Source organism: Numenius arquata, chromosome 1, assembly GCF_964106895.1.
Source record: "Numenius arquata chromosome 1, bNumArq3.hap1.1, whole genome shotgun sequence".
NCBI lineage: Eukaryota > Metazoa > Chordata > Aves > Charadriiformes > Scolopacidae > Numenius > Numenius arquata.
In genome coordinates, this window is record NC_133576.1 from 136,101 (window position 1) to 156,119 (window position 20,019).

The following is a 20,019-nucleotide window of genomic DNA, read 5'->3' on the forward strand; positions in this document are numbered from 1 at the left end:
CGGCCTGGCTGCCCTGAGCGCAACGGCAAACGCGGAGCGTAAGGCTGGGCTGGCCCTTCCCCTCACCTTGGCCTTCCAGGCTGCCCGACAGCCGCGGCGGGGCCGGGCTCCGGGACGCTTCCGCGCGGAACGGCTGCGGCTGGAAACCCGGGACAGGACGGGGGAACACCCGCGCTGAGGGGGCTGACAGGAGCGCGGGGCCCGCCCCTCCCTCCCTCACGTGATCCCGTCCTGCGCTCTGCGCCTGCGCGCCCTGCCCGCGCTCCTACCTGCGGAACGGCCGCTGCCGCCCTGCGCCTCAGCCCGGCGGCAGGCCCGGCAGCCGGCGGCAGGAGCTCCGCCTCTGCGGGCGACGGCAGCGGGATGCGGTCCGTCAGCTACGTGCAGTGCGTGGCGCTCGACTTCGGCGGCAGCCTCTTCCCGCACGCCATCTGCCTGGGGGACGCCGACAATGACGCGGTCCGGAGGCGGGGGGGGGGGTGGTGGTGACCGTTGCGGGACCGGGCGGGGTGTGGCGCGCTCCGCCCTCACGCATCGGCGGCGCTGCAGGGGCAAGCGCCGGGGCGAGCGCTGCGCCCAGTTCTGCTGCGGGGCTCGGGCGGGCGCTGGGCAGCAGGCCGCGGGAGGTGGCCCTGCCGCAGGCGGCGTGCTGGCCCCGGTTCGGGCGGCCGGCTGCAAGGGGGGGACCCGGGCGCGGCGAGGGAGCTGGGCTTGGCCGGCCCGGGCGGCACCCCGAGGCTGCCCGCAGCCGCCGCCCGGGCGCTGTCGGAGACGAGCGCCGCCAGGGTGAGGGGCGGCAGTCGCATATTTTAGGGAAGGGAGCTAAAATGGAGCGGGGAGAAGCACCGGGAGGACGGGGTGGCAGCAGAGCAGGTGCCTGGAGAAGGTGGTGGGGCTTCCACCCTTGGGGGGGATTTGGAGCTTGATGGACACTTGAGCAGTGTCAAGAGACGAAGAGTTTGGATAACGTGGCCCCCAGAGGTCCCTTGCAAACTGAATATTTTGGTGCTTCTGGGCTGCAGCTGGTCAGTGCTTCCGTCCCCACCCCTGGCACGCGCCCTGGATGATATACAGCTCGTAGAAAGGTTAGCTTTTGGTCTCAAAGACAGGCACTCTCCTTTCACAGTGGTAGGGGTGTAGAGGTGTGAGGAAATGCTTTGCTGGCCACAGTGGATCACAAGCAAGGTAGAGCCAAGGTTGAATGTCTCTTGGTCTCTATGATGGATGGATGTGCATCGAGAATGCTGCTGTCAGCCCCACAAATGATTGTTTCTGGGTCTGATTTGTCTGTAACTAGGAAGAGGTTAGCTTAACAAGGTATATGTAAACTGTCCCTTCTTCTCCTCAACAGTCAGATTGTATTACAGTCCTGTCCTGCTATCCTGAAAAATGTCATGGCTAGCAGTGCAGTGGAAAATAAATCAAATTCTCCCATGAGCAGTTGTGTTACGTGGGATAACATGTGCAGGGAGTTATGAAATGCTCACAATTTAAATACACGGAGGCATGATGCAGAAGATGGACTAGCAGGAGTAGGCTTATCAGGCAGGGTGGTTGGTGATTGTTGGCAGTCTTCTTTAAAGATATAATCATCGTTCGGAAAGACCCTTACCCCTTTATCAGTGAGACTGAACATCCTGTGTAAATCTATTGTAAGTGTTCTTGCAGCCTCTTTCTGGATGATTACATTTTCCTTATTGCCATCATCTTTCTCGGGTGATTCAAGAAGTCAAGTCAATCTAGATTGAAGGATGGATGATGGGGTGGTGATGACGATTATTAGCAAAGCAGGACGTTAAAACAGTCAGTGACAAAACTCTGAAACAATGGCTAGAGAAGGAGTGTATAATGGAATGTTGCTCTAAAGAGCCCTTCTGCAGCTCTTTTATCTGTGATAGTAAAATTAGGGCTTTTATTTTTTCCCGGACCTTCTCTATTGATTTGAGGCTGTCTCTTTAACTCTTGTCTTGCTCTGCTCTTTCTTCCCACAGAGTAATCTTTTTAGATATGGATTCTGTAATTATTGCTGTATGGGAATACTGTTACTGTAATTGTGAATTTCTTCTTAGTAACCCAATTCTCTTCTACAGCTGAATGAGCTAGTGGTGGGAGACACCAATGGGAAACTGTGTGTTTACAAGAATGATGACAGCAAACCCTGGGCTGTGCGATCGTGCCAAGGAATGGTCAGTTCTTGACAAAGTTATTAAATGGTTAGGCCTTTAGGTGTATGTGCAGCCATCTGGCCTTGACGACTTCCTAGGAACATGTAGGCCAGCGGGGAATGGCAGCCAGAAGTGGTTATGATGCCTTTTATGTAGTTATGCAGGATCATGCTTTTGCCCACAGCTAGTCCCATGGGCAAGAAGTGACAAGCAAAGTACTGAATAAACACAGGAAATGGGTCTTTGTTACACCTTCACCCTGCTCCTGTGCAGTGTGGATTTTTCCCCAGGGCTCTGGACAGTTGTGTGACAGATGTGTTTCTGATTCTGCTGTCTTTGTCCTTGAAAAGGCTGGTCAGACTTCAAGAGACGGTTTATGAGAGAGGAGGGGGTAGGGCAGAGGCTTATCCCAAAGTGCTGTTTTGAGTTGCCTTCTCTCATGTATGGCCTTCTTTTCTCTTGCAGCTCACATGTGTTGGCGTGGGAGATGTATGCAATAAAGGAAAGGTGAGAGCAGCCAAACTCTTTCCAGCTGTGTCTGTAGGGCATGTGGGAGGTGCTTAGGAGATTAGGGTCATATCATATCGTGAGTGTGGAGAAGGACAGGTAGCAGGTGCTTTCTGTCCAGGATCTGCCCTTGCTCATAGAGTTTTAGCACTACTGTTTTAAAACCGTTCTTCTGTTTACATATAACCTGTATCTGACTGTGAGCCATATGCAGGTTTTTGTGAGCAAGGAAACCCATCCAGTCTTCAGAAAGCACCACTGATTTGCATGTCCCCCTCTGCGAGTGCCACAGGGCTTTGGTGGTTTGAGGGTTGCTCCTTTTCCTCAGTGGCTTTTTCCCTGCTCTGTGCTGTTACCTGCTGTGGGCCGTGGCCCTTATGCCACTTGGCTGTGTAGCATTTAAGGTCATCTAAACAAGACTGAGCCACAGAATAGTCTAGACTCCCAAGCAAATTCCACTGGGTTTAATATGACTCTTTTTGCTGGATTGCTATTTCTGGGGGTTAAACTGGTCCAAAAGTTCCAGTAGTACCTGAGTAGTTCGTATGCTGGCCAAAAACCTTCTCCTTTTCCCTCTGTAGGGATCTTGATGGATCTACCCTCATATCTTCCCTCATGCTGCTGTGGGACAGCTTCTGCAGTTTCTAAAATGGGAAAAATCAAATATTTTTTTTCTCTTCCTTCTTAGAATCTTGTGGTGGCAGTGAGTGCAGAAGGCTGGTTTCATCTTTTTGACCTGACTTCTCCAACTTCAAAACACCCAGATGCTTCAGGCCACCATGAGTTGGCAGCAGCAGAAGAGCAGAAGCCAGTGTTCAAGCAGCACATTCCTGCCAACACCAAAGTCATGCTGATCAGTGACATTGGTGAGCCGGGAAGCTGGTGTGGGAGTGCAGGGTGAGGGAGTTCGTGAGTATGAGGTGGAGGGGGTGGAGAGAGGGAGGGACTCCCATGGGACATGGGACTGACAGAAGGAAATTACTGTCTTGCTGAAACAGGTGCTCTAGTAAGCAAACCACAGCCAAGTCATGGAGGAGAGAAGCAATAACTTCAGGAATTTTCCTGAAGTGCAAGTTGTCATTACAGGTTTGGGATCCTCAGGGATGCTACCTGATGGAAACCAGGGGGTGGGTTTTCTGAATGCTGGGAGTATTGGGGCTGTGAAAGCCTGAGAGGGCCTATCTGTCTCCTTCTATTCCCTGCAGATGGAGATGGGAAGTACGAGTTGGTGGTGGGTTACACTGACAGGGTGGTACGTGCCTTCCGCTGGGAGGACTTGGAGAATTCAGACCATGTCTCTGGACAGCTGCTCCTGCTAAAGAAATGGCTGCTAGAAGGTCAGGTAAGGAAACAATTTGCTCAGAGCAAATTGTCATACAAGAAGTTGTCATACAGTCTTCAAAAGGTGGCTCTCCCAAGGGAAGAAGCACAAAATCTCAGTCCTATTAACAAAGGAATTGTCACGTTGATGGCTTGAAAGGAGATTTGCCAGTGGTCGTTCTGCAGAAACAGCCAGTTGCTCTCACTCAACCAGAGAGCATTAGTGGAAAATACTAGTGTGTTAAGTGGATTTTAGTAGGGAAACATGACATTTTGCTTCTAGCTGAATTTGTTCAGTTCCTGTTCAGCTCTCTGAGAAGATCTGCTGTAGTTTAAGTTTAGGTACAAGGAGCACAGTGAACCCTTCTGAGGTGTTTAAAGTCCTCAGTTTGACTCTGTGTTTTTCCTCGGCCAGTATAGGTGGACAGCCTCTCTGTGAACCCAGGCCCCGATGGCTCACCGGAGTTGATGGTGTCTCAGCCAGGCTGCGGTTATGCCATTCTGCTGTGCACCTGGGACTCTGAGCAGCAGGCCAAGACAGAGGGAAGAGACAACTCTGCCCCAAGCAGGTGAAGAGCATTTCTGAATGAGAGAAATCAGGAGATTCCGCTGTAGAGGCCATCACAAGGGGGCACCACCACACCACCTTTCGGGCAAGGGGGGAGGTGTTTTCATTTGTCCTTGCTTCTGTGACCTGCTGTGCTGCTGGGAGTTCATGACTTAAGCCCACCTGCATCCAAGCTTTTGTGATCACTCTTCATTCCTCTGTCACAAAGATGAATACTGCTTTCATTGTGTTCCACTCTGTTCTTCTTGGGTTGGGCAAGGAAAGTGGCAAAACCAGCTTACTGAGGTGGGGGCAGTACTGGGGGCTAAGGCAGGGAAATGAGTGACCTGGATTTCCAGAAAAAGCGTAGGCAATCTGGTGACCTATCTAACAGTGGGAAGGGTAGCACCTGAAAGGTTGGGCCAACTCCAGTTATTCTGAAGCCCAGGATGACAGTTTGGGTTCATTTCACTTCTTTCTTCCAGGTCAGGTAATTGGAGGTTTTCCTAATGAGACCCCTGGCAGCCAGCGCTGTAAATCACAACCAGAGCAATCAGGATGAGCAGTGAGGTGATTGTCCTTGGTGCCGGAGGGACCCTTGTAGGGAATTCGTGTGCTTCTGTGGTGTTCTGCAGACACAGAAAACTGCAGCAGGAGGGGAGCTAGGCAAGTGTCCTTGATGTCTTGGAGACCTTAGCGGAATGGTACCTTGCTAGCCAGAAAGCAGACTCTGTCATGATCTCTGACCAGCCTGTTCAACCCGAGGCAGGCACTTGCTGAGTGAAAAGCAGCCAGGCTTATGTGACAGTAAAAGAAAAAAAGACCATTTTAATCATTATTAGAATGCATTTTTACAGACTTTTTTCTTTCTTTTTTTTGTTTACGTTCTTTCCAGTTTTCTGGTGCATCAAATCATTCTGGTTTCTGTTTGTTATTTATTTGTTTGTTTGTTTTTAAACATTGGTGAGTTCCTTTCATATCTGGGGTGGCATGCATTCTTTGCCTTGGTCTTTACCATTAAAGGGCAAACCTATGTACAAACTCTATCAGTCTCTGGATTTGTAGAGCTTTGCAGTGCACTGCTCTTGAGATTGTTCTGGCACAGTCCCTGGTGTGGTTCTCTAGCCTTTCCCTGATGTCTGTCTCTCTTTTCCCTAGTGAGGTCCCTATTCGAGATGTTATTCTACACCAAACATCTGGACGGATTCACAACAAGAATGTTTCTACTCATCTAATTGGTAGCATTGGCCGAGGTAAGAGATTAGGAGCTGGAGGTCTCTGGCCCAACAGTTGCTACTAATGGTTTCTCAATGTATCAGTCCAGCATAAAATCAGATTTCCCATGGTTGAAAAATAACAGTGGGAGGCAGCTGCAAGAGCAGAGGGAACTGGGCTTCTGTTAGCCAGCTCCCAAAGAAAAGACAGCTGGAAATTTGCATTTGAACTTTTCATAGCCTTCGTCCTTCCCTAGGTAGCTCTTGCTGTTCACCTGGGACAACAGTTTCTCTGCAGCCTCCACTGGCCTGCATTTAGTCAACCTGAATGGCTGTCATGCCTTGCTCCATGTCGTTGATCTTTGCTTTTGCATGGCTGCAGCTTATGCTCTCTTCTTATTCCTTATTAGGTGCATATCTTCCTTTCCATAGCCTCATCTTTATGCTTTTGTGCTTTTCAGCATTTGGCTCCCAATACCTGGCGGCTATATCCTTCCCTTCCTTAACCTATGCAGTCCCAACCCCTCCAGAGCTGCTTCCATATTTCATTTCTATCACTGTCCTCCGTCATCTTCTAATGTATTCTGTTCAACTGTTGTATCTAAACTCTCCACAGCTACTGACTCCTCTTAGCCCTGACACACTGCTGTTGTGTCCAGATTTTTCTCACACGTTGCCACTACTTCCGTTGTCTAACTGCTTTGTGCTCTGACCTGTCTCTGGTGCACCTGCAGATCCATGTTTTGGTACCTATGGAAAATAAGCAGCTTTTACTCCCTCTTGGAACATGTGGGCATAGTACAAGAAGGCAGAAAATTTTCAATGCAGATCACTTTCTCTTGTCTGTAGCTGGCTGGAATCCAGCTGTGTTTGCTCTGTACAAGTATTACCCCCTGCAGTGCTGTCTGAGAACAACTTAGGCTGTCCAATGTAATTAGAGCTGGTGGAGAAGAGCAATCCACTGAAATCCCTCCTCTTCCCTTTCTCCAGAGTACCCCTCCCTCCCCAGTTCCTAAACTTGTCATGTTTTCAGCATCTTGGATGCTGGTATGACCAATATGGTCAACAGAGCATGAAATCAATTATTTCACTGGATACAAAGCCTTGCATTTAATGAGAGGTGCATTATTATTTCATCTGTGAAAAATGAACACACACAGAACAAAGGATGAAGAGAAGGTTGTGAAAAGTCCACTGATGCCGGACCATCGGTAATGAAACAGCTGAATAGTGCCATGCTCACCAGTTTATAACAAGGACACAGCAAATCTTTTGGGTCAGAGCCTGTCTGGATGACTGTTTGCTTTAGGCTGGTCTGTGGAAGTAGTGTGGTCTGTGTCCTGGGAGCACGCAGGGTGTTGTAGCTTGGAGCTGTCTATGGACAGTGGAGGTAGGCTTGCAGTATTAGGTTCATTCTGGTGATGCAGTCCGCTAAAATCGGAACTGCCATGAGCCTGCAAGTGCATATGTGGTACAGACAGGCTCCTAGGAACAGCCAGCAGGGCCAGATATGCCTGCACATCAGTGCAAACCAAAGGTCTTGGGTTTTGAGATGCCAGTGCCCTACAAATAAAAGCCAGCATGAAGTACGATTGGTTGTAAGACTCTGCAGATACCTGATAAGCAAAGTGTCAAGTCTGGGCAAAAAAGGAGGCAGGATGGATCAGCTTGGTTTAGATCTTTTTTTCTTTTTTTTTTTTTTTTTCAGGAGAGGGAGGGGACAATACTCGTAAAATGGCATCAACTCCTGTAATTCTTTTCTGCACTTACAGGTTGCGCCAGTGAGAATAGTGGCTCAGGTCTCTTTGCCCTCTGTACTCTGGATGGTAAGTCCTACCACAGTCCTGGAAGAAAGGCCTGTGGGGAGACCACGGCCTGTCACTGATTGAAAAAAGGGAACCATGGGCTTGGTGCTTTTGGGTTTGAAAGAACAGGGAGCTGGGCTTCAGAAGTGCTTCCTGGGTCAGGCAAGAGATTTGACTCAGGCTCCTGCTGACATAAGAAGGCATGAAAGCTAAGACATGAGCCAAGGTAAGAGTTGTCCCTGTGAGCAAGTTTTCCATAAACCAGGTGTGTGATAACATGCCTGTCTCTGAAGATATGATGAAACACATTAAAGCTGAGCTTGTCTTTCTGTTCCTTACTGAATTGGGTCTAATATTGCACAGGCTTGGTCTCTTCAGGAAACCTGTTGTGTTTTCTATCTGTTAATAATAGGTGCCTTTCTCTTTCCCTTAGTACAGTCTATTCACCTATGGATTTCAAAGCATTTTACAAACGCTAATTACTTATATTGTCCCATGGCCTATGGGTGTAGAAGTATTAAAGCTGTGCTGCAACGAGCCACTGGGAAAATGAAGAGGCTAAGTCATTGGTCCAAAGGCACACTGCAAGCTTGAGATGGAGAAAGAGACTAGAGCTTTCACCTACTGACTCCTAAGTTGCCTGCTTACTCAATAGTCAAACTGTTTGAGATGCCAGTTCAACAAGTCCCATTCATGTAGACAGGAGTCTGTAAACACAGCAGAAGTGTGTCCTTGTACTTGAAGGGACTTGGGTTGTTTTCAAGAGCAGTAAAGGAAATGGATGCTGGAACTTGAATATTAGTAGAGAGGAGCTGGTCTTACACAGGCCTGGAGCCAGGTTCTTTTGCTGTGCCCCTGACTGATAGGACAGGTTGCAATAGGACTGAATCTAATGAGCCGAATGCTGGGTTTCTGTCCAAAACCCAACAGTGTGGAGACATGATGCTGTGCATCTCTTTTCCCAGGTAGGCTGCCTGGCCTGTTTGGGCCAGGGTCCACCTGCCCAATGATGTCGTGCTAGGGAATTTCAGATTATTCTTTGTACCTGAACAAAGCTTCTGCATCTGGCAAGGCTTCCTGCCTCTCTGTATTCTACTCAGCCTTACCGAGGCTGGAGGGCACTGTGAGGACAGATTCATGTTCCAGTCTCTCACAGCCACCCTTGCATGGCAGTACTATCACAGTATCTCTGGGCGATAGGAAAATGGTATCTGAGGTAAGTGTCCAGTATGTTTTTAGCAGCCAAGAGGCCGTGCCCATGCTGTTAGCCAGCCACCTCTCAGCTGATACCTGTCAACGTGCTGTCCTGAGATCATACGATCTGTGCGACATGGTGAGAGGCTTCTAGCTTACTCACTGTCTCATGTGAGATCTGTTGATATACTGTACTTTGAGACTCTGTTTTGGGCAGTTTTCCTCTTGTCTTAGAGCACAATCTGATTAGCAGGGCTGCCACTTTTCCTTTCCGTTTCCAGTTACTGATGACAAGATAATGGACTGCTGTCCTTCCCAGAACTGAGACTGTGTTATTATCAATCACAGCCTGTACCCTGGGCCCAACCCTCTGCCTGCAGACCTTAAGTGTTGAAGGAATGTGCGCGGCCCAGTGTTAGCAAACATCTTGCTCCCTTTTAATATTTTCAAGGCAAACTTTACTGTTTTTTTTTCTTTCCAGGGACATTGAAACTCATGGAGGGAGCAGACAAACTGCTCTGGTCTGTGCAGGTTGATCACCAGCTGTTTGCTCTGGAAAAGCTGGATGTTACTGTGAGTGTCTGTGAAAAGGGCTGGGAGGGATGAAGACAAAAAACTCAACATGGCTTTGTGTATATGAATTTAGGAAGGGCAGAGGGAGTATGACTCGGCTGAAGAAGGCTGGGATTTTCTCAGGATGACACAAAAAGTGCTCGGACTGTGCCAGTGCATTCTGCACTCATGTCAGTCTGTCCACCTGCAAGTGATAGAGCTGTGTCTGCCTGTTTGACCTAGTGAGCCCAGCTTCCTGCTATGAACTTTTTTTGTCACCCAGCTATTCTTTTATCTTATTGCAAAGTTGAATGGTTTTGCACACTGCTAGTACCCCAATTGTCTACAACATCTTATGATATATAAGGATTACAATAGAGAGAGATGGTCTCCAAGTGCAAAAAGACTGGGCAAGTGCAAAGTGTCTGGACAAGGCATCCAAAAGTGATATCTTGTTCAGACATTAGTGTTCTGTCTCTGAACAAGCAGGAAAGATTCCTGACTGCCTCTGGGAATAGTTGGTGTGCGTGCTAATATACGATCTTATGGTTCCTGCAGGGCAATGGGCATGAGGAGGTGATTGCCTGTGCATGGGATGGTCAGACGTACATCATTGACCATGATCGGACTGTTGCCAGATTTCAAGCAGACGAGAATGTCAGTGCGTTCTGTGCAGGTGGGGAGCCTGACTGCAAAGCCAGCTCTTGTAGCATTTCTCTCTCAAAACTACTACTGCCCTCTGGGAGACCTGGAATCCTTCGTCCATCTGCAGTAGGGAATAATTTCCCTGCGTGTATAGTGCAGAAGGCCCAGCCAGTCTTTCCTCTGGTGGCATCTGGGAAAGTAGGGGTGAGAGGAGGTGATGCTGAGGTTTTTCTGTGATGGTTTGGGGTTTTTCGAGAGGAGTGCTACAGTTGTCTCTTGTCTTCTCCACTGCTTTTTTAATTTGTAGACACTTAAGTTGTTCTCAAGTGGAGATAAGGAGCCCCACAGAACGAGCCCAAGCCTTGGCTTTGCTCGGTCCCCTCTCTCAGACCTGCCAGAGGCAGCTTGGAAATCCCCAAGCTCCATGCATTAACAATAGTTTAGAGACACATTTTTGGATTGTCTCAAAGGGACTTCATATACCCAAGTCCATGTCTGTGCCCCTTGCCCCAGGTGCTTGCTGCTTTCTGCTAACAGCTTTTGTACTCATGAGAAGTTACGTATTTGCTTCTCTGTCCATTTGGAAGTAGTAAGATCTCCACACTTTTGCTTTCTGCAGGCCTCTATGCATGCAAAGGAGGAAGCAACAGCCCCTGCCTGGTTTATGTCAGCTTCAATCAGAAGATCTACATCTACTGGGATGTGCAGCTGGAGAGAATGGAGTCCACCAACCTATTGAAAATCCTGGATTGTGACCCAGAGTTTGGAAATCTTCTGCAGCAGCTGGGTGTGGGTGAGTGCAGAAAGGGTGAAGTATGTACAGGAAAAAAGAGAGGAAGGGCTGCTGGTGGGTGAAATGCTGGGTACTAGAATTCCAGGTACTTCTTCAGGAAGAGGGGCTTTCATACTGCTTGTTGAGAATCCCTAACAACTGTCTTCATCTCTTTTCTGTAGAAAGAAGCAACGTTTCTGCTGTCAAAGATCTGATTCACAAAACACTGTATTTTCCTGAGAAACAGCAGCAGCAGAGCAGCCCTTTTCAGTGTCAGGACCCTGCTGGAACAGACTCCTCTGGCCACTACACTGCCATACAGGATCCCTTATAACAAGACACATGAAGGTTGACATCTTTTCTATCAGCACAAACTCTTCTCCAACTGGAATCGGGCACCTAATGAAGATGAGGCTGTTCTTTTCCCATCTCTGTCAAAGGTTCCACACAGCAAAGGGTATACAGGCAAGGTTCTGTGGAGAGATGTGCTTGGCTGTAGGCTTGAGTGAAGGTGGTGGGTTGATTTGCTTTTAGCTGAGGAAGCTACCAGAGCAGCAAGAGTCCAGAGTCCTGCTCATTTGCCTTCCGTTGCCAGTTTCCATGTTCTCTGCTAGCTAAAGCATTTTATGGGTGACTGTGAAGGAGCATTGAGGACATAGATGGAGAAAATAGCTGAGCTCAGTCTCTGTTTTGGCCTGTTCTTAAAACTGCTCTAGTGATTACTTCTGAGTTCTTAGCAGGATCACAGTGCAGGAACTGCAGGTGGAGGAATTGAGTTAAGGAGCAAACAAGGGCCTTCTCTCCCATTTAGGTGTGTTTTTAAGGTAGACTTTTGTTTGCCTTTGCTCTGCTACTGCTCTTCTACCAAGCAGTTTCTCACAAACCACCTCATGTTCTGAGGAGCTGGAGACGTGTGAGAACCGCTACAACTTGTACTAGTAAGTGTTGAGAAGTAACAGCTGCAAGCAAACCCCAGCTGTACTCGAGAACATTGCTTGTCTCCATCTTCTTGGGCAGGGTGATCCCAGAGGTGGCTGTGACTTAGCAAAGAAAGCAGCTGTGAACTGGGCAATAAGAGGAATCTGCCTTGACTGTGGATCTGTGGTGCTGTGGGAGCTTGGCTATTCCATAATCAGCACTGGAAATGCCATGCTTCCTTTTTGTTAAGGAGAGTCCCCTCCTATTTTCAGTCCTGCACAACTGAAAGAGGTGGACTGGAGGTGTGATGTTCCACTTGCTGATATCCAGAGTCTGGGAAAGGTCCTTGCTCCCCCAGGCTGCTCATACGCAAAGGCCCATGCAGGAACGCTTCCACATGCTGCTGATGTTCTGCTTTTCCCCGTCTCAGCTTGCCCTTGCCTAACTTAGCTTATTAGGATAGGACCAGCAGGCTCACCTGCTGTTTTGCATCTATTATCTTTTCTCAGTTGTGTGAAGTTTTACTGGACGTGTATAATGGGTGGGGCTGTTCCTTCATCCTTATGGCAGCCTGAGTCAGAGCAAATGTAATTTAGTGATCTCTCTTTAGCAAATGGTAACACTTAAAGATCCTGCAGGCTGTTGAAGACCTGCTGTTGTACACTCTGCAAAACACCCAAGGGCAGCCCTAACTGGGAGAAGGAACTTTGTGTAGAAGAAAGGAGGCCTTTTGCCCTTGGATCAAAAGGACTGTTGTTGAAGTTGTGGTAGAAGGGCAGGATTTTTATATAATGAGCCCAAGCTTTGCTTTGCAATTTCCATCCATTGATTTATATAAGCTTTATAGAGGACAGCTTCTGTCCTCTGTTTGATAGCTCTGAAAGCTGACACATGGAGCAGTGAAATGGTATGACCTGTTTTGTACCAGCTAGCTTGCTTCTCAGACCACTCTAACTACAGTGGAAGTTTCTCCATTTTAATGACCTCACTTAGAAGTGTTCTTAAGTGTTCCTCTGACATATTGAGTACTTGTACATTTGGACCCTTCAGGCAGGAGCTCTCAAATCATATTAGTGATTTAGTAACAGTGGTGTTCAGAGCAGCAGGGCTTGAGTTTTGTCAGCTGTGGAGAGCTGACAGTGTAGGGACCACGAGCTAAAGCAAGGAGTTGTCTTGAAGCTTGTCAGCTCTGGACTGTAACCTCAAGAAATTGTCAGCTCTCATGATGCTGAGATGTACAGCTACCCATCTCAGTGGGCAATCACAGCTGCTTCTGACAAATTGGTCAGTGTGACCCTCTCATCAGTTGGGCCAGGCTGAGCTAATCTGGTAGCTTGGTCTTGTAGGCTGTTGCAGTGCTGCTATATTGTAATTCCTTCTTAGGTCCTAAAAGGGTCGTCTACACTCGTAACAGAACAACTCAATGCTGTCTGTCCATGCCGAATACAAACCTTTATTAGCAACACAAGCGCTAAGGGGGATACAGATGGTTGTATGACTGAAACTGTTTTATGCAAAACAAATTTTGCTGTACAGGTCAAATTGATCCACTATTGGACTATTAATTGTTGATAAGAAACAGGAAAGGGTTAATGCAGGAGAGATGACGTTTTCCTAAGAACTGTCTTTAAAAGAAAATGGGGCAAAACCAATGTAAATGTTGACAGGGCAACCTGTACAACCTAGCCCTCTTCTCTTGCTGGCCTGAGGATAACATTGCTGTGTGCTGTGCAAGCGCAGGTGTGCTGCATTGTGGAAAGCAGAGGTGACAATATACAAGTGCTACAGATCATCCATTGCCCAAAACTCTTCCGCTCTTAAAACCATTTCAGGAGAAAAATACTAATGTTTGAGGGTTTCTCTGGTCAGTTTATATTGCTTACAGCACATAATAACTTGCAGATACATTTTGCTCCTGTGCCCCTTGTGCACAAAGGAAGATTAAAACTCTGCAGACTAATTCATTGGAACTTATGTACTGTTCCTTGGCCAAAAGATGAGTTTCCTTCTTTTTTGATGCCCTAACTCCTAAGTGACAATTAATAGACTGGCTACAGTCAGTACTTCCTGAAGTCAATGCTTCAGGCTACTTCCACTGGCAATAATTCTCTGTGAAGTATGCATCTAAATAGAGAAGGAGCCATTAAGGCTCTGTCTGTGGACTGGTGGAGTTACGTTGTAGTTTCATTGTAACTCACTGCCTGTCTGTCCTTGCCAGCCAACACAAGCCACAGAGTTGGAATGTGAAGTTGTTCCTTCCCACACAGCAGAAAATGTTGTTTGCTGCATCCTACTCAGTAGTAGATTGGCATACCCACTGCTGCCAGGAAGCTTTTCGACAGGGCAGGAATTGCAAGACGCATTTGTATGTCCCAGTGCCAGCACACAGCAAGTGAGGAGTCCCAGCAGCATTCTCAGAATCTGGGGGCGTTTGCAGATAAAGGATTCATGGCTTTGGCTGTAACATTCAATTTGCTAGCAAGAAAATAAAGGGAAGGGGCTTTATTTTCTTGAGATATAATGAACCTGCTGGCTGTCCCTGCTCTCATTTTTATCATCTCTTTGCTGAATGCAGTCAGACAGGCATTTCCAGTCATTTGCCAGTGGAGTCTCTTGAAAGGAGGACTGTCTGCAAACATGTGTAGATGGCTCAGTGGTCTTCAGTTCCATAACTCACCTGCTAGTAGTGAAAGAAGAGGCAGGCCCCTGGGAATATGAATGACTGTAGCTCCTGTTCTGTGCAAAACCAAGTGACCCCAAGCTCCTGGAAATCGTCCTGCTTGTGGCTTTGGCAAAGTGCTAGTTCTTGGGGTAGGTTTACCTCTTGCACCTAGGCCTTGGATGGGGTCTCAGAAATCCATCTCCCCATGCGCAGACAGGTTCAGCTCTATGTATCTCACAACTGTGCTTCTCTGTTCCAAAGACTTACTGTGACAGACACTTCCCTGCAGACTATTTCACAACTGCTGTATTCACTCTACTGGAAAGTAGCCCTGGTAGGAGCTGACCACCAAGGTAGTTCAGAGAGATTGTCCATAAAATAACAACATTCCATTGTCTGTATTGAAGGGATGGCCCTCATTATGTGGAAGTCAGTGTTGGACGCAGAGGATGTGCCTATGTCAGGCTCTGAGGTCACAGTTTGTACTAAATTCCTACTTTCCATATGAATGCTTTAGCATTTTTTGATTTCTGGTGGAAAGGACCTTTAGATAGCTCCTTCTTTCCTCTTGTCCCCTAAAAGACTGGAATTGGGGTAGGGAAGTGTATTTATATAATAGGCTTTTCCAAAAGAAACTACAATTGAGGCAGTCTTCAGCCTTGCCAGCCTAGTTAAAAATTACTTACTGGGCTCCTTAACATAGGAAGACTTAAAAATTACCATGTTTGTAGATGGTTTGTATGGGTTGTTGTAAGTCCTGTTTTATAATCACATCGTTTAAAGCTAAGATTTCTGTCTTTCACAATGGAAGCTGGGATTCCCGTGTAATGACATAATAATGCTGGTCTTTGAAGAAAACACCAGTTTGGGCAAAAATTCAGAATACATGTGTTAAGGTCAGTAACAACATGTCATTTAATGTCAAGGAACTTTAGGAGATGGAAACCCCCAAGGAGTTTTGTATGATGATGAGGAAACCAGGTACTGACACTGTCGGATTAGACTGTGATTTTGGGAATGAGTTGAAGTGAGGTGTCAGCCATGGTGTTATGACCTGCAGTTTTCATTTAGTCATATAATGCCCATAGTTTTGGGCAACTCAATACAAGAGAGATATCGAGGTGCTGGAGTGAGTGCAGAGGAGGGCAACGAAGCTGGTGAAGGGCCTGGAGAATAAATCTTATGAAGAGCGATTGAAGGAGCTGGGACTGTTTAGTATGAGGAAGAGGAGGCTGAGGGGAGACCTCATCACTCTCTACAACTACTTGAAAGGACATTGTAGAGAGGTTGGTGCTGGTCTCTTCACACAGGTAATTAATGACAGAACAAGAGGGAATGGCTTCAAGCTGCAACAGGGTAGATTTAGAGTGGACATTAGAAAACAATTCTTCACAGAAAGAGTGGTCAGACACTGGAATAGGCTGCCCAGGGAGGTGGTTGAGTCACCATCCCTGAATGTGTTTAAGAGTCGTTTAGATGTGAAGGCAAGTGTAGGGTGCTGCACCTGGGGAGAAATAACCCCCTGCACCAGGACAGGTTGGGGGCTGACCTGCTGGAGGGCAGCTCTGAGGAGAAAGACCTGGGAGTCCTGGTGGACAATAGGATGACAAAGAGCCGACAATGTGCCCTTGTGGCCAAGAAGGCCAGTGGCATCCTGGGATGCATCAGGAAGAGTGTGACCAGCAGGTCAAGAGAGGTCATCCTCCCCCTCTACTCTGCCCTGGTGAGTCCCCATCTGGAGCACTGTGTCCGGTTCTGGGCTCCCCAGTTCAAGAAGGACAGGGAACTGCTGGAGAGGGTACAGCAGAGGGCTACAAAGATGATGAGGGGCATGGAGCATCTCCCTTACAAGGAAAGGCTGAGGGACTTGGGTCTTTTTAGTCTGGAGAAGAGAAGACTGAGGGGGGATCTGATCAACACCTATAAATACTTAAAGGGAGGGTGTCAAGAGGATGGGGCCAGTCTTTTATCAGTGGCACCCAGTGACAGGACAAGAGGAAACAGGCACAAAGTTGAACATAGGAAGTTTCACCTAAACATGAGGAGGAACTTCTTTCCTGTGAGGGTGGCAGAGTCCTGGAACAGGCTGCCCAGGGAGGTGGTGGAGTCTCCTTCTCTGGAAACATTCAAAACCCGCCTGGACATGTTCCTGTGCAACCTGCTCTGGGTGGACCTGCTTTGGCAGGGGGGTTGGACTACATGATCTCTGGAGGTCCCTTCCAACCCCATGTGATTCTGTGGTGTTGGGGGACATGGTGTAGGGGACAACTTTGTAGAGTAGGGTTGATGGTTAGACTCTGACCCCGAGGGTCTTTTCCAACCTGAATGATTCTATGATTCTATAATTTTATTTTTTCTTTTTTTTCTGTAAGCTCTGTCTGCAACAAAGCTTGATGGGGAGGTTCCAGGATAACTGGTGGCAACAGCTTCCTCGATGTCTGGGTGGAAGAGAACTTTACTGTGTGGGCTTGCACGTTCAACTGATACGGACAAGAGGAAAGTGAAGCATGTTTTCTGCTCTGGAGCTGATTTCACAGCTTGAAGAGAAAAGCTCTCACATGGTAATTTAGTGCTTGCTTGGAAACATCCTCTCTGTGACTGATAAGCGGCACAGTCTACGTTTATACATGCTAGTATATATACAATTAATATAATTGTTAGGAACATAGAAGAAAGGCTTGTAAGATGGTGGCACAGTGTGAGAGAGTACTAGCAGGTAGGGTACAGGAAAGTGTTAAAAGAGTCATCTAAGAAGGCAAGAATTTCCTTTGGAAGAAGCAAATTTGTCACTTACCAGTGCGGAAGAATGAATTATTTGCTTGGGGGAAGTAAGGACCATGCAAAGAAAGGCTCATTATGCAGAGAAGAGAGGAACAGATAGGGCTGGTGATTTTCACCTACTGTAGCACATTAATTTGCAGAGGAACCTGAGCTCTTGGTGATTTGAGGAACGAGGCATGTGAATCACAGAAAGGCTTCAGAAGGACTGGGGGGTGTTCTGAGGGTGAGCAAAAGCAGAGTTATCCTGAGACTAATGTGTATGAAGCACCTGGTGAATTCTAACAGCAGCTAGTGTGCAAGTATCTGCAGGGCTGTTATGTGACAGGCACTAGTCAGAATTGTCAACTCAAAGTCATGCCAATTTTATGTAGGATCCCATCCAGCACCCTTTAAATCATTGGAAAGATTCCTGTTGGCTTCAGTCTGAGTTTGGGAAGACTTCTACTCACCTACACCCTCATGCTCACCAGAGCCCAGCTCCAAAATGCACAGCCACCACCTAGGACTCCCACCCAGAAGTGGCCAGGACTGAAAGCTGTTAGTGGCCCTCACCTTCCCTTGGCAGCCACTTTGCGGGCATCAGCAAAGCCTGGCAAAAGCTGTCAGACGCTCTGGAAGACAGCAGAGAGCTGTTTGGGCATCAGCAAAGCACATCAAAAGCCCTGAGGTGCTCTGGAAGGAAGCAGGGCCCCTTGCAGGCCTCACAAAGATCGGCTAAGCTTTGGGCCACTCTGGAGAGAAGTAGGGCCCCTGCTGCGCGCTGTCAAAAACCGTTCAGGTACTCTGGAATGTTAGGGTTAGAGTAAAAGGTAGGATTAGGATTATGGGGTAGGGTACAGGTTAGGGTTAGGGCCATAGGGTAAGGAAGTAGAGATAGGCTTAGGGGTGTTAGGGATAGGGTTGGGAGTTAGGGGGTTAAACTGGTGTTAGGATTAGATTTTGGGATTGGGGTTAGAGTTAGGGGTTTAGATTTAGCTATTTAGGTTTAGGGGCTACAGATCAGGGTTAGAGTTAGGGGTTAATACTTAGGGTTAGGAATTGGAAATAGGGTTAGGGTTAGGCTTACTGTTTAGGGTAAGAGTTGGGGGTTAGTGATAGTGGTTTGGGTTAGGGTTTACTATTAGGGGTTAGCGTTAATGTTAGATTTAGAATTAGATTCAGGTTTTGGAATTAGATTTAGGTTGTTAGATGTAGGGAGTTCGGGTTAGGGGCCAGAGGTTAGGATTTGTGGTTATGGTCAGAGTTAGGGGTTAGGATTAGCGTTAATGTTAAGTGTTGGATTGGGTTTACTGATTAGGCTTAGGGGTAGATTTAAATCATAGAATGGTTAGAGTTGGAAGGGACCTTAGAGATCATCGAGTTCCAACCCCCCTGCCATGGGCAGGGACACCTCCACTAGAGCAGGTTGCTCAAAGCCCCATCCGGCCTGGCCTTGAACACTTCCAGGGATGGGGCATCCACAACTTCCCTGGGCAACCTGTTCCAGTGCCTCACCACCCTCACAGGAAAGAATTTCCTCCTAATATCTAATCTAAATCTCCCCTCTTTCAGTTTAAAACCATTACCCCTTGTCCTGTCACTACATTTCCTACAGAGAGTCCCTCTCCGGCTCTCCTGTAGGCTCCCTTCAGATATTGGAAGGCTGCTATGAGGTCTCCCCGGAGCGTTCTCTTCTCCAGGCTGAACAACCCCAGCTCTCTCAGCCTGTCTTCATAGGGGAGGTGCTCCAGCCCTCCGATCATCTTCGTGGCCCTCTGCTGGACCCGTTCCAACAGGTCCATGTCCTTCTTGTGTTGAGGACTCCAAAGCTGGACACAGTATTCCAGGTGGGGTCTCACAAGCGCAGAGTAGAGGGGCAGAATCAGGGTTAGTGATAGAGTTAGGGTTAGGGGGTTAGCAATAGGGTTAGCATTAAGGTTTAGGGTTAGGAGTTAAGAGTTATTGTTAGGTTTAGGATTTGGGATTAAGGTTATGATTACGAGCTTAGAGTTTGGGGGTTAGGGGTTAGAATTAGGTGGTTATGTTTATGGTTAACTCATGGTTAGTGGTTAGGTTTTGTGTTAAATTTTAGGATTAGGGTCAGGTTTAGTGGTTAGGTTTAGGGATAGAGTTAGTGTTAGGGATTGGGGTTAGGTTTTGGGGTTAGGGTTTATAGTTAGCATTATGTTTAGGATTAGGTTTACAGTTTCGGGTTAGGTGGTCAGAGAGGGTTGGGGGTTATGTTTAGGGTTAGGGTTTAGACTTGAGGATTAGGGGGGTTTTTTTAGGAATTATGTTTAGGATTATGGTTACTTTTAGGGGTTAGATTTAATGTCAGGTTTAGGGTTTGGGCTAGGGCTAGAGTTAGTTTTAATTTTTAGGCTTAGGGTTTAGGGGTTTATTTTAAAGAGATCATAAGTTAATGAATAATATGAGGTGTAATGGACATGGTATCTGTCAGCTTTTAACTGATTATTTGCCATTGTTCCACATATCATTTTTAAAGGGTAGCAAGAATTGGAAGCTGGGCAAGTTGCTGCATGTAGGAACAGGTGTTTCATCTGTCACAAACAAGATTTTTTTCAGCAGAGTTAACCCAAGTATTACAAAGATTCTAGTTGACATACATGATGGTTTAGTACAAGTCTGAACTGTCATTTAAGACCCCTGGGTTTGAGAACCCAATCAGACTTGCAAGTGATACAAATCCAGGATGAATTACTGGTACTTTGGAGCACTAGGCTCATCGAGTAGACATTGGTCCTAACATAAAAGAGAGAACTGTTGGTGCCATTCAGGAGATTTATGGAAAGTAGTTCCTGCAGCCAGAAATAATCAGATGCACAAGTAGAAGAATGGCAAAGATGCCAAGGAACAGATGAAAAGCTGCAAGATATGATAACTAGCAATAAAATTCACTAGCCTTATGTGGCTTGTAGGAGGAGCAGTTGCCAGTCA

The 20,019-nt window shown here is 47.3% G+C and overlaps 1 protein-coding gene across 1 annotated transcript; it reads left to right on the forward strand.

Moving 5' to 3' along the window:
• Positions 1-363: 363 nt before the first annotated feature.
• Positions 364-11,069, forward strand: ITFG2 (integrin alpha FG-GAP repeat containing 2). Its single transcript, XM_074146007.1, has 12 exons — positions 364-459; positions 2,091-2,186; positions 2,631-2,672; positions 3,361-3,538; positions 3,878-4,014; positions 4,413-4,561; positions 5,698-5,792; positions 7,526-7,579; positions 9,234-9,325; positions 9,863-9,980; positions 10,569-10,742; positions 10,904-11,069. The coding sequence occupies exons 1-12, from the start codon at positions 364-366 to the stop codon at positions 11,053-11,055; spliced, it is 1,383 nt and encodes a 460-aa protein (XP_074002108.1). The 3' UTR covers positions 11,056-11,069.
• The last annotated feature ends 8,950 nt before the right edge of the window (positions 11,070-20,019 follow it).

What these genes read in the sequence shown, in the direction of transcription:
- ITFG2 (XM_074146007.1), top strand. Translation starts at nt 364, where the DNA reads ATGCGGTCCGTCAGCTACGTGCAGTGCGTGGCGCTCGACTTCGGCGGC. An exon ending in TGCGATCGTGCCAAGGAATG is followed by an intron (nt 2,187 to 2,630) that starts GTCAGTTCTTGA and finishes TTTCTCTTGCAG; the next exon opens with CTCACATGTGTTGGCGTGGG. An exon ending in AATGGCTGCTAGAAGGTCAG is followed by an intron (nt 4,015 to 4,412) that starts GTAAGGAAACAA and finishes CGGCCAGTATAG; the next exon opens with GTGGACAGCCTCTCTGTGAA.